Source organism: Pezoporus flaviventris, unplaced genomic scaffold, assembly GCF_033815535.1.
Source record: "Pezoporus flaviventris isolate CSIRO_AGI_PZ_B2104156 unplaced genomic scaffold, CSIRO_AGI_Pfla_v1 ptg000005l, whole genome shotgun sequence".
NCBI lineage: Eukaryota > Metazoa > Chordata > Aves > Psittaciformes > Psittacidae > Pezoporus > Pezoporus flaviventris.
Window position 1 is genome coordinate 6,311,351 of NW_026892553.1, and position 13,274 is coordinate 6,324,624.

The window sequence follows — 13,274 nt, forward strand, 5'->3', positions numbered from 1 at the left end:
CTTGACCGGTGCTTTCACACCCCCCCCCCCGAGCAGGGAGTTCTGCTTCAAGTGAGGGTTTAGAGAACTAAAGATTGAATGTAACACACAGCAAAGCCTGACAGAGCGGGTGGTGCAGCAGGGACACTGGGAAGAGCTCCATGGCCCCAGATCCCCAGCAACTGCCTGGATCAATGGGCTGGCCACTATCACACCAGGCTTAAGAAACAGGGGCCAGGCTGGGCTTTGCCTGGTCCCAGTTGGGATCTCAGTCCCACGGGTCCCCCCTCAGCACCCACGTTATTGCTGAGCTGCACCCTAAGCTCAAAGCCCTGGAGCTGCCCTGCCCCAACCACCCCTTCCTCCCTTGAGGTGAGGTTCACAGTCTTCATGTTTTGGGGTTTTTAACGGGTATCCACAGCTGGGACCTTCATCAGAGCCACGTTCAGCGCTGGAAAGACCCATTTTGCTCCAGTCTGGGAAACAAGAGCCACAAGGAATCCTGCAGACATCACAGATGCTCGCGTCTTCCTGCTGGAACGATGTTGTTGTGTGGAAGCTTTTTAAATGACTTTGGAATAAAAAGGGGAATAAAAGAAGAAACGCTTCAAAGTGTGGAACACATCTGCATGATGACAGCTGCCTGCCAGGGTGCTCCTGTCAGCAGAGCCTTGTTTGCAGTGAACGAGCCGATTTGTATTTACTAGCAGGCAATTAAGTTTGAAGCATTCCCGGTGGGATGAGCCATCCCAAGTGTCCATCACACCATCCTCATCAGCACGGCTCCACTGCCACAGCCAGATGCTTCTCCTGCCATGTGTGCAGCAGGAAGGTGGTGCGAGAAGGGGAAAGCAATGCAGGGACAAGGTGGAATCATCTCCTGGAGCATCCCCCTGCCAGTCCGTGCCCTGGCAGTCCCTGGATAAACCAGTCCCACAGTCCCAGACTGGTTTGTGTTGGAAGGGACCTTAAAGCTCATCCAGCTCCAACCCCTGCCACGGGCAGGGACACCTTCCGCTAGAGCAGCTTGCTCCAAGACCCATCAAGCCTATCACACCATTAGTTCCCAGCTGCCTCCCATTAGAGCCATCAAGCATAAGTAGGGGTGACCTGTGCACAGCTCTGGCTGGTCTGTTGAGGTGCCCTGAAGCTTTTCAATGGCTACAGGCAACAATGGCCGTAGACAGCAGATGGTGGCTGTGCTCAGCCTGGCACAGGGCAGTTTCCCTGCTAGCTGATGCTCGGCCTCATCTGGTGGTCCAGGAGCAAAACCAGCCACAATTTCAGTGAGGATGCTCCCATCTAAGGAGGTTTAGGGCAGCACAAGGAGGAGGAGAGGCAGCACACACGCCTGATTCCTCACAGACCCCTGCAGCAGAGGTTTGCCCTTCTCGCTGGCATGATGGATGGCTGGGAATCTCCAGTGGATGGAGTGAGAAAAGACAAAGCCTCCCCAGAGCATCCACCTTGCAACCAGGGTTTGTTCTGTGGCTGCTCCAGATTCGTTAATGTAGCAGCTCATCAGCACTAAGATAATTACGGCTCTTTACAAATGCAGTTTTTGCCTGAGGAGGGGAGGGAGGGAAGCAGGAGCGGTCTTCTGGGCCTTCTGATACATTTTGAGACCTTGGGATGATCCTGAGGAATGCATGAAACAGCGTCCAAGCTCCTGCCAGGATAGAAGGCAGCTCTCCTCCGGTGGTACTCGGAGCAGGCTGGGTGGGAAAGATGCTCCTGATATCTGCATCAACCTTACGGAGACACCCACCATCCCCACCACGTGCTGCAGCAGGACCCCATGGCCAGCAGAGCAGGTGCCATCACAAATAGAGCTGTTTGGGCAGGGAAAAGCCCCATCTCCCCCAGCCTCCTCATTTAATTTGCCCCAAAGGCAGCTGAGCCCTGAGCGAGTGTCTCTCACCACTGCCTGCCCCTCACCTTGCCTCTGGTCTGTGCTCCATCACACCTCAGACTGCAGATGCTCAGAGAAGACAGTTTGGGGAGCATTGTGTCTGCACTAACAGCAGGAGAGGTTCCACCCCCCATGCACACATGGGGTGATGCATCCCCATTGCTCTTGGTCATTGTTTCTATTTACCCAAAGCTATCACTTGGCTCAGGGTGTCTATTTCAGCTTTCCTCCCCAATTCCAGCGATGAAGTCTCCCAGGCTGGGTGCTGAGGAGGAAGAGGAGGGGGCGAAGCAGGACTCATGTAGACGGATGGGTTTCTTTCATCCAGCAGAGCAGGCGCCTCGGCTCACCTCCGCACCCTGCCCCATCCATCATCAGCCACATGCTCCCTACACACTCCTGAGCACCTCATCACCCAGAGCGGTGCTAATTAAATCCCATCAGGAATGAGCCATTCATCAGCTATTAGGTGGGGGAAGCTGCAGTTCTCAGCAGTGCCCATGAGCACGTGCCATCGCCCAGGGGTACACACAAAGCCCCAGCAGAGCCGGATACAAAGACACAGCCTGGAGAAACTCACAGACCAGGAAACTAATGCTACAAAACAATAATGCTGATGAGCTTCCCTAGAAATGCTTATTGCTTAATAGAAAAACAGATCATCCCTTCAACCCCTTCTACACCAAGGAACCTACTGGTGAGGCCAACCAAGTAGCACAGGGAAGAGAGGGAGGCGAAGCTGTCACTGGTTTTCCTGCTCCCATGGATGCCATGGAAATTCCTGTTATATCCTCACCACCATCAAAAGGGGCCAATAAGAAACCTGGAGAGGGGCTTTGGACAAGGGATGTAGGGACAGGACAAGGGGAATGGCTTTAACCTGCCCCAGGGGAGATGGAGATGAGCTCTTAGGCAGAAGTTCTTCCCTGTGAGGGTGCTGAGGCGCTGGCACAGGGTGCCCAGAGAAGCTGTGGCTGCCCCATCCCTGGCAGTGTTCAAGGCCGGGTTGGACACAGGGGCTTGGAGCAAGCTGCTCTAGTGGAAGGTGTCCCTGCCTGTGGCAGGGTTTGGAGCTGGATGAGCTTTAAGGTCCCTTCCAACCCAAACCACTCTGGGATTCTATGGAATGTTGCTGGAAGGGAAGGAGCCCGGCTCGCTGCCGTGTGCTGGCTCAACCCTGGGAGGAGGGACCCCACCAGTGACACTTCATTAACTCAGAGCCACACGATCTCTGCTCTCCATCACCCACATCAGCCCCGGCCACCAGCCAAGTGCAGCGACAGAGTGAGAAATGAAGAGGAAAAATTCACCTCTGGGGGCTGGTGCCTTAAATGATGGATGTTCTGCAGGGTTCATTTGGCAGGGTGCGGTACGGAGCAGCCGCGTGCTGTGCTCTCTGAAGCATCTCTTCTGTTGCCTTCTCCCACTGAAAAGCCACTTCACTTGCAAATAATCAAGAGATAGAAGGGGAAGAAAGATTAAATCAAGCATAAAATAAGCAGGAAGAAACCAAACCACAAGTGAAATCCAATGTTCTCTAAAAATCTGAAGTTTATTCATTAGAATTCAGTGAAAGGAACATTCATTTTGAAACACAATCAATACATTAAAAAGTTGAAAGGACAAGTAGCAATGAGACCAGAAAGAAAACGAAATAACCCCAAATTCAGACAAGTTGGTCACTGGGGAGGAGCTGCCTCCGGTCCCAGCTCTGCAGTGGGGCAGCGCGGCCCCGGCTGGGCCAAGGGGAATCACTATATTTCTGTATTACCAAGAGGCTCTTCTAGCTCATCACTTCACCCAAGCGGGGCCTCCAGAAGGGCTCAGCACCCAGAGAGGAGCAGGAAGCTCCAGCTGGAGAGGAGGGAGCCTTAAGGGGCAGAGGGAATGTGGAAGGCGGCGCGGGTCGGAGCGCCCCAGGAATGTTTGCTGAGCGACCTGCCCACCCCATCCAAAGCCAAACACCAGTGGGTGAAGAGCTATTAAAGACACGCAGTTGAGCCCAACGGCTAGGCACTAGTTGCCTTCTCTGCTGGCGTTGGTGGGGGGCAAGAAGAGGAAAAAACTTGCTTTGGGCTGTAATCTTTTAGCTTGTCAGCACTTACTTTTCTTGCTGCTCATCACTGTTTGCTCACAACCACAGCCTTCTGCAGAGAAGCTATTTCAGCCCTTACCTCTGCGCAGGGCTGCAACAGCTCCTCCAGAGTCAAGCAAACAAAGCAGCACATTCATTCAATCAAGTGAAAAACACAAGCAAGAAGAGCCACATGGACTGGTGTTGGGTCTTATCTTACCAGAAGCTCTCCTTGCATTCCTGATCCCAAAATTCAAGGTGGTGTTATTCCAGGAAGATGCTTTATTGATGCTGGCAATGCAGGCGGCTTGGGGCTGGAGCCTGGCATGGCAGGAGAGGAAGAGAAGGTGGAAAGCCCTGTTAATCCCATGTGGATTTTGGGATTATGGGAAGAGCAATCCTCAGACATGGCCAAGCTCCCAGCCCAGCCAGGGAGCACCAAGGGGAAATTCATCCCTGGCTTCAAGAGCATCACCATGCACCAACCCACAGCATCTCCTGACTGGGGAGTTAAGTAAAGCCCCAGTTGGACAGAAGAATTTAAGCAGACAGAAGGGGAAACCCTGGCTGAAATACGTGGTTTTGGGGTTTAAAGACAACATTTGAAGGAGAAATCACCAAAACCCACAAATTCAGATTGAAAACAAAGCTTAAAAAGTAAGAAACAGCAGTTGATGAGCGTGACAAAGCTGCTGAAAGCAAAGATGTCCCAGCGGTGTGTGCAGAGAGGGCTGTTGGTAACAGGGTTTCGGAGTGGGCCCCGGGTATGGAGTGGAGCATGAGGTGACAGGAGGTGATTTCCTTGCATTGCACAGGCAGTGGGAGCAGCAGCAGGAGTTGCCTTTTCTCCATGGGAAGGGGTGAACCACACCGCTTCACCAGACACCGCACACGAGGAAAGGAACAGTCCGTGAAGATTCCCCATGAATAGAAAATGCCAAACTATACAAAAATAGATAAAATCGACCATTTTCTTATGTGTATAAAAACAAACAAACAAAAAAAAAACCCTAAAGTCCCCAAAATGCAATACAGAATTACTTGGTAGACTGACCCAACGTCAGTGGTTTCATCGCAGGTTAACAGCCATAATTCATCCCTTTGAGGCAAAACCTCCCATGCATTCCAGGGGTTCCTCAAGGGGAAATTCCCTTAACACCCTGGCAAGACAATCTGAAGCCCTTTTTCATTAAAGCCTCCACTACCACCCTCAGATCTGAGTTCCTCAGGTAAGGCAGGATCTGACTAACGGCTGGATCCAGATCAGGACCAGAAGGCCTGCTCCTGTTTATCCCAGGACAGACGGGTGGTTTAGGAGGAGCAGCACGTTAGGCACTGAAATCCAGTCTCTCTACAGCAGTGATAATTTACAGGCTGGGTTAGCACATTGAAAACTTCATTTCTTTGGGTTAATGGAGCAGAGTATGCCAATAATGCAGCAAACGAGCTCCAAAACCGCTTCTGGGAAGCTCGTTTAAAGCCAATCCATTTTTGCTTCATTTAGTTCCCATCCAATTAAGGGGAGAAACCTTTGGTATAAAGTCAGATTATCAAGTCTTGGCTGTATTGCTTTCACCCACTCGAGTCTAGAAGCTGTTTGCACTGAGCCTTCCCACGACGTACCTACAACCAGAAGGATTATCCCTAGAGACATGCGCTTGCGACGGAACATTCATTTGAGCACCGAGACACTTCCACACCTCACCAAGACTTTGGCAAAGGCTGCACCATGGAGACACAAAATGCTACAAGAAACCCCCTGAAACCCACGAGGTGCCTTTGGTGACAGGCTGAAATGAAAGAGTAATTAAAACGCCATCAAGGAGTTGCTGTCAGGGCAGGCAGAGGCTGTGAATGCCTGCATGGCCACCCGGGTTCTCCTCTGCAGGCTGGGGATGTGGAGCAGGAGCGGCATCAAGAGCCAGGTTTGTCCCATGAAATCCTCTCTGGATGTGCAAAGGGATGGGAGGAAAGAAACGTGGCACTGCAGTGACTCCCTGCAGCAGGACTGGGATGAAAACCCTGGAAAATTGAGGTTTCAGCCCGTGGATACAGAGATGGGTCTGCTCTAACCTCATCAGTCTGCTCAGGGATGAAAACACAGATAGAAGCAGGCAGGCAAAGCCTGGCTTTGCCCTTCCCTGCTCCTTCAACACACACAAGGACAAGGCAGTAAAGAATCACTTCTCAATAGGAAATACCAGCACCTCATTTCGCTTGGGAGGTGGGGGGGGGACCAAACCCCAACCAGCTCCTTGGGCCTGTAAATCCGGCGATGCCAGGGAGCTGCTGAGGTTTCCAACAGGAGCCACATCCCTGCAGGGCTGTGGGTCAAGAGAGCAGCAGGAGTTGGCAGGAAAAGTGGGTCAGGGCCAGGAAGAGCTGCCCCTTGCCCCGCACTTTGCTCCGGAGAGGGGAGAAAACACCAGAGGCAGCTCAGGAGGAATTTCAGTTCGTGATCGTTCCGTTTAATGCTACAAATTCTGCTGCAAAGAGAAACAGAAAAGGGGCAGCTCGGGGGAGAACAAATCCCATTGTCAGGAACTGAATGAAAATGAGGATCCAGGGAGGGAGGGCAGGGAGGAAGCAGCTTCGAGAGTCATGGACAGGGAGGTTTGGTTTAGAGACGTGTGTTTGAGATCATGGGGTGAGGACACGGGAGATGCCTCCAGGACCAACAGCCTCCAGCGGACGCTTGCAGGAGCTCGTCCCAGCTCGCGTCCCTCCTCCACGCTCCCTCAAACAGGAAAACCAAATCCCAAACCTGCAGCGACCTCCAGCTCTTCCGTCCCCTCCAGTCGGGAGGAAGAGGCCGTGGAGCCCAGCTGAGGACGTTACATTCTGTGTTCCAACCATCAGAACACTTCCCTCGCATGAGTTTATGCAAAGAAAGCAACCATCAAGTAATGGAAATTAAAGAAACCAACCCCCAGATCTTCCTTCTGAAGGAAGTAACAACACCTGCAACTTCACAGCTACAGGCACGAGGCAGAGTTAGCTTATTCCAAAGACCTCATCCCTGTGCCCATGGCGTGGGAGAGGCCAGGAGCGTGGGACAATGCATGGGAAAGGTTGCAACTGGAATTCTACACTGAAGGCAGACCACGACAAAGAAGGGACCAATACTTCGTTCTTGAGAGGGACGGCACATCTCTCCAAGCGTGGCATCTCTGAGCAAATCAAAACTAGACCTGGGGACGGGATGAGCACGCACACGCCAGCTCCTGCTCTCCTTGGGGCCAGGGAAAAGGAGTAATAAATAAGGGTGTGACTGCAAAGTTCCCCTTTCGGCTGAGTCTCCTCCATCCTCGCTCTGGAAACAACATCCCTCCTCCCCAAACGGAGGCTGAGATGGAGACATTCAGCATGAGCCTAAACCAAAACGTTTCACCACGAAGAGGAAGAACCCCCCCCACCCTGATTTCCCTCAACAGCTTCCCCCAGGCTCCAACCCTGCAGGAAACCCCCAACCCTGCCACGGGTCCATTCCCAGCACTCATTCCAGCAGCAACGCGAGCACGCACGGGGGCAATAAGAAGGTGCCCCAGTGTTAACACAAATCCCGCAGGCGACCCCGAGCCCTGGCAGAACACCCACAGCACCGAGAGCACGGCCAGGGCTGCAGCAGAGGAGCTCCTCAGCCCAGGTCTCGTTTCAAGTCACTCACTGCTTTATTTCCTCCCTCCCTTTGTAACCGCTGCCGCTCCCTCCCCGGAGCAGCTACTCGGGGTCGGTGCGGCTGAGGGCAGCGCTGCGGGTGCCGGGGGGGGCTCTGCCTTTCAGGGGCTCTCCGCAGCGCTCCGGGCTCTGTGTGGAGCCGCTGGGATGCTGCGGAACGCCCTGGGCAATGCCCACGGGTCTGCACTTGCCGCGTTTCTCCGGGGAACAAGAGAACCCGAAGCCCGGGGGCAGCTCGGGCTCCGTCCCGCCCGAGGGTACCAAATGGGGCAAGGTTTTGGTGGCGGCTTCTCCGCGGTACCTGTAGGAACCGGCTGCCTCCCGGGACCACCTCGCGCCGGGCTGCAGAGGCAAGTTGTGGGGTCTGAGCGGGTGCCTGCTCAGCTCCGGCTCCGGAGTCTCCCCAGAGATGCTCTGGGAAAGAGGCAGGAAAGGGGACACAGAGCCCGGCTGCTCCGGGGGCTCCCAGGCACCACCCATGGTGGTGGCCGGAGCGAACCCCCAGAGCTCCATCCCTGTGTCAGGGTCGTGCTGGAGGTGCTGCAAGCCTGGCCAGCTCAACCCGCCATCGGGAGCCGCCAGCTCGCCCTCCTCCTTGCTCCTGCTCCTCCGCGCTCCACCGTCCCGCTTCGCCCAGAGCCGGCCGGGCTGGGGGCCGCTCCTGGCAGCCTGGGGCTCGGCGAGCTCAAACTCCAGGCTCTCCGTGTCCAGCGACCGGCTCCTGCGGTCCATGGAGAGCGGCACCATGGAGGGGCTCAGCCCGTGCAGGCGCAGGTGCCGGGGCAGGCTGGTGACGCCCCAGTCGCAGCTCTGGAAGGAGCCGGGGGCGAACCCCGGGGACATTCGCTCGTCACATTCTGCCAACGACTCCTTCTGCCCGTAGCTGTCCTCAAAGGCCTCGGCAATGTCCTCGCCTGCAGTCATGTCAGGATGCTGCTCGCACTCCCCTTCTCCTTCCTGCTCCACGTCGACCACGTCGAAGGTGACCATGGTGGGGAGGGCAGGGAGGTTCTGGGTGAAGGAGGAGCCAGAGGCCGAGCTGCCCAGGCTTTCGGACAGGCTGGAGAAGAGGGTCCCGCTGCTGGCGAACTCCACCAGCGCTTGCGAGAAGCTCACGGCGTGCTCGGGCTCGCTGCCTTCCTGGGGCTTGCTCCTGGAGATCTCCTCTCCATCACCATCCTCATCCTCTGGGAGCCTGTAGCCAGGGAACATCCCTGCTTTGGCTGGGGCGACACTGCCGTGGATGGAGTCCCGAAACAACCCATGGTCTGGGTCTGACTCGAACCCCGGGTTGTTCTGCACGAGCTGAATAAGGCAACTTCCAGCTTTTTGGCTGTTGTAACAGTTTTCTGGACACAGAGTCCCTGGAAAATCCCTCCACTCTGGATTTTCAGCTCTAGCCACTGAACCCACACTGTTCCCCCCTCTGTTTGGGGCATGCGAGGCCACCTGCTCACCAGCAAGGCCACTCTTTTTGCCAATTGAGCTGGCTGCTCTGGTTTTACATTCAACACACTGCTTCTCAAGGGGACACTTCTCCTTGCTGGGAGCATCAAGGCGTTTCAAGACCGGCTCCCGCTGCAGCTCCCAGTACAGCAGCTCTTTCTGAATGGCCACCAGCCCCTCTTCTTCCATTTCCATCACCCCTCTTTTCTGATCAATCATCTGGATCAGGCTCTTCTCGGCAGGGAGGCAGAAGTCCAAGAAGTAGCTGAAGATCCCAGGGCGGGAGATCTTGCTCTCAAACAGGGATTCCTCCCCGTGAGAGGGACTCATCAGCGCGTCGAACTCATAAAGTGCATCACCACTGTAACTGTCCCGGGGCAGACGATCCTTCTTGAGCTCACCCAGCCCATCCCCGGCGTCATCCTCCGGCCCCGGCGTGGTGGAGTCGTAGTAACCCTCGTCGCTGTTAGGGGCGGACTCTTGCTGGTCACTCTGTGGCGTCAGGAGGTCAACGCCATCCATCGCATCCCCTATGTAGGGGTGGGCTTCAGCCTCGTGCGAGGCGTGGGTCTCCAGGCTGCTGCTCGACACCTGGGCTCCGTAGCTCCTGTCCCCTGCCACGTTGCTGTTCCATAGCTGGTGGAGGTACTCCTCTGCCTCCTCGGGTATGGCCATCTCCTCCCCACCGCCCTGGTAGGTGACCAAGCAGGAGCTCCGCTTCGCAGCATCTCTGCTGCGCTCCACAGAGATGGTGCTCTCGGCGATGTCGGGCTCAGCGATGTCATCTCCACACCCCGTCAGGGAGTCGAAGCTCTTCAGGGACGCGGCATCTCCCAGGATGAGGCTCAGCAGGTCCCCAGAGTTGAGGCAGGGGGGGTCGTTGTCCATGAAGTCCGGGTGAAAAGCCAGCAGCATGTTACCATGGTCAAACTCTGCGCACACAGCAGCATCAGACTCCGGTTTTGTATCCAGAGCATCCCTCTTCCCTGGCACTGTCGCCGTGTCACACTCAGAGCTGCCCTCAGCAGCGGTCAGGCAGCCGGGCTCAGCCTCCCCACAGTTATCAGCGGTGCCCATGGAGTGCTCATCCTCTGGGCCCCCTGGGCAGGCTGTGCCAGGAGAGGCCGGTGCCAGTCCCTTTCCCTCCGCAGCACCTTGGCTCTCCGCTGCCCCTCCGGGAGCTCTGCCGGCCTCCTCGGTGTCCCCGTTCCACTCGGGCAGCTCGGCTTTCTCACACTCGGCCACCTTGCTCTTCCGGTGACGCCGGATGCTGCTAAAAAACCCTTTCAGGCCTTTTTTGGGTCTGGGAAAAGAGGATTTATCTCCATTGGGCTTTTTCTCACAGCCCTCAATGCTCCCGGGCGGCGAGCCATCCTGCTGGCCAAGATCAAACCTGGCGCTGGTGTCTACAGCAACGTGAGCGCTTTGGGAGCTCGGCAAAGGGCCGGGATGCAGGTCCCTGCTCCCCTCCGCGGGGCTTTCCAGCTGCGCCCCACCACCTCTGTCATAAGCAGCACTGCTGAGCCCGTCGTGGGTCTTACATTTACTGAGGCCCTTCTTAGAGTTTGCCTTGCCCTGGCCTTTGCTCCTGCCCCCAAAGAAGCTGGGCAGCGTGCAGATGCTCCTCTTCCCTCCAAACAGCTTGAACGCCGTCTTCTTCAGCTTCCCAGGTGCCGGCTGCGGCTCTGCGGCTGCAATGGAGGCACTGCCCTGCTCAGGGAGCTGGTCCCCGCTCTCCTCCTGCTGCTGGTCACTGGCACAGGCCACCGACTGTGTCCTGGTCCGGGCAGGCTCCTCCGTGCAGCCCGTTTCCATGGCAGCAGCCCGGTTTGGGTGCATCTAGCTGGAAAGGATGACTTTGGGAGTGGAGTTCTCTTCCGGGTGCGGAGATTGAGGCATCACAGCTGAGCTAAAGCAAAGACAAAGGGGAGAGATGTGAGAGGAGGGCAGCGGATGGTGCAAAGCCAGAGGTGAAGACCTTGGTCACCAGCTCCAACTGGAGCTGCAAATACCTCCAAAAGCCACTCAGCTCCTTCCATTCCTTAAAACGGGCATAAAAACATCGCGCTGCCCAAATGCAGCAGCTTACAAGTGTAGGAAAACCATTCCCAGTGCCCAGTGACAAGCAGGTCTCATCCCTGAGCCACCTCCCTCCAAGTCCTTTGGTTTCCCGGCCCTTTTGCCACCAGGTTCAGGTACCATCCGCCACTGAGCTGGCAAAGACAGGCTGGGACAGGGACCAACACCGGCCAAACCCCATCCCAGCCCTCCCACACCTAGTGCCAAGCTACAGGGACCATTCCGATGAGGACCCAGCCAGGATGCAGCTCACGCTGAGCACGTGCCCAGGAGGAAAGCTGCTCTAATGCACTTGTTAGCTTTTTTTAAGAGGATTGCAGTTGTTTTCCAAACCGTCTCTCCAGCGAGAGGGAACTGCATCCGAAGCGCCCACAATGAACCGCCCTGATCAGATTATCCCAGGAGCAGAGAGGGCGGTTTTAAATCTGATCCTGGATTGATGTCGGTAACATGAGAACTGAAATAATAACGTCCCCTTTGCCAACCTGAGGCTGGAGCCAATAAATACGTGAAAAGGCCAGGTCGGACGGGGCTTGGAGCAACCTGCGCCAGCGGAAGGTGTCCCTGCCCGTGCAGGGCTTGGAGCTGGGTGAGCTCTGAGCTCCCTTCCAACCCAACCCAGTCCAGGTTGCTCCAAGCCCCGTCCAACCCGGCCTTGAGCGCTCCAGGGACGGGTTCAACCCCAGCCCCGCTCCGCCCCCCGGCGCTGGGCCCTGCGGAGGGGGCGGCGGGACCCGGCTCCCCACTCCCAAGTGCACCCTGGGCACGGCAGCGGGAGGCCCCGGCCCGGAGCCGCGGGGAAGCGCCGCCGCCACCACCGCGCCGGGAGGCAGCGGCGGCCCCGGGCCCGCCCGCAGGAACCGCGCCCCCCAACCCCCACCCCCTCCCCAACCCCCGGCACTCACCGGCGGCGCGGCGGGGCCCGGCGCGGCCCGCGGGGCTCGGAGGGGCCGGGGCGGGCGGCGGGGCCCGGGGCAGCCCAGGCCGAGGGGCCGCCGGGTCCGCGCGTCCGCCCGGCGCGGCCGGAGGGGCGGGGCCTGCGTCACGGCGAGGGCGTGGCCTCCCTGACGTCAGCGGAGCCGCGGGTGGCACCGGGTCCTAACGCCCGCCCCGGCACACCCATCCCCGCACACCCAGCTCGCAGCGCAGCGCCCGGGCCCTGCTCACAGCGCCCACCGCACAGCCCCAGCCGAGCAGCCCGGCAGCGGAGACACCTCCTTCCTCCAGCAGAGCTCCACGTGTCCCTGCAGCCACACACAGGCCCCACACGAGACTGGCAGCGTGGACACCCGAGCACAGGAGACACCCTCAGCTCCTCCCATGCCCGTACATCAGGGAGAAACGTGCCTGTGCTCTGCAGAGAGCAATCCTCAAAGCTCCTGAAGGCCATGTGCCTCTGCCCTGACAGCACTTCCATGTGGGATGCAGCTAGGGCTGCACGGGCTCAGCCATCTGCATTCTGCTCCATCCCAAAACGCTGTCCAGAGCGGTGTGGTTTATCCTTCAACTCCCTGCAGCAGGAAGAGCCAGCAAAGCTCCTCCAGGCAGTGAGGGCAATTTGCTGATGTCCAAGCGTTGTCCCCATTGCTCGTTAGGAGAGCTGGAGAGAACCATGGAAAGTGGGAGCAGCATCCCTGCCTGGATGCCCTGCTCCAGCCTGAAATTCCCTTCCAAAGGATGCTGGGTTCTTTGATTAAGAGATATTTTATGAAACAGGTCACAATAGTTTAATAAGAACATTTTTAATCAAACAACAGCCCCTGCCCAACCCCAAAAACCCCTCGGCCATGACATGAACCCATGATGTTTAGAGACAGAGCTGGGGCCTCTGGGAACAACTCTGGCCTCTGGGTCTTATCCCAGCCCCTGGGCTTTTCACTGACTGTGCCCTGAGGTCCAGAGCACACAGGCACAGTGATGGGCTGGGCCAGGTCCAGGATTCCTTCAGTGCTTGCCAGGCTGCTGAACAGAGGCACTCCAAAACCTCTGGGAAAGGGGGTTTAGAAGCAGCTGAGGTCATAAAGCCTGATGGTGCCTCCCTCCATCCCACTCTTACCCAGGAGGAAAGGAGGTAAAAGCAGCCTTTACTCACCTCACTCCACTTTG

At 56.9% G+C, this 13,274-nt stretch overlaps 1 protein-coding gene across 1 annotated transcript; it reads right to left on the bottom strand.

The window, feature by feature from the left end:
- Nucleotides 1–4,283: 4,283 nt before the first annotated feature.
- AMER1 (APC membrane recruitment protein 1) lies at nucleotides 4,284–12,091 on the bottom strand. Its single transcript, XM_061445805.1, has 2 exons — nucleotides 12,074–12,091; nucleotides 4,284–10,998 (listed from the first exon to the last, which is right to left on the bottom strand). Exon 2 carries the CDS (start codon nucleotides 10,926–10,928, stop codon nucleotides 7,686–7,688), a length of 3,243 nt encoding a protein of 1,080 aa, XP_061301789.1. The 5' UTR covers nucleotides 10,929–10,998; nucleotides 12,074–12,091; the 3' UTR covers nucleotides 4,284–7,685.
- Nucleotides 12,092–13,274: the final 1,183 nt, after the last annotated feature.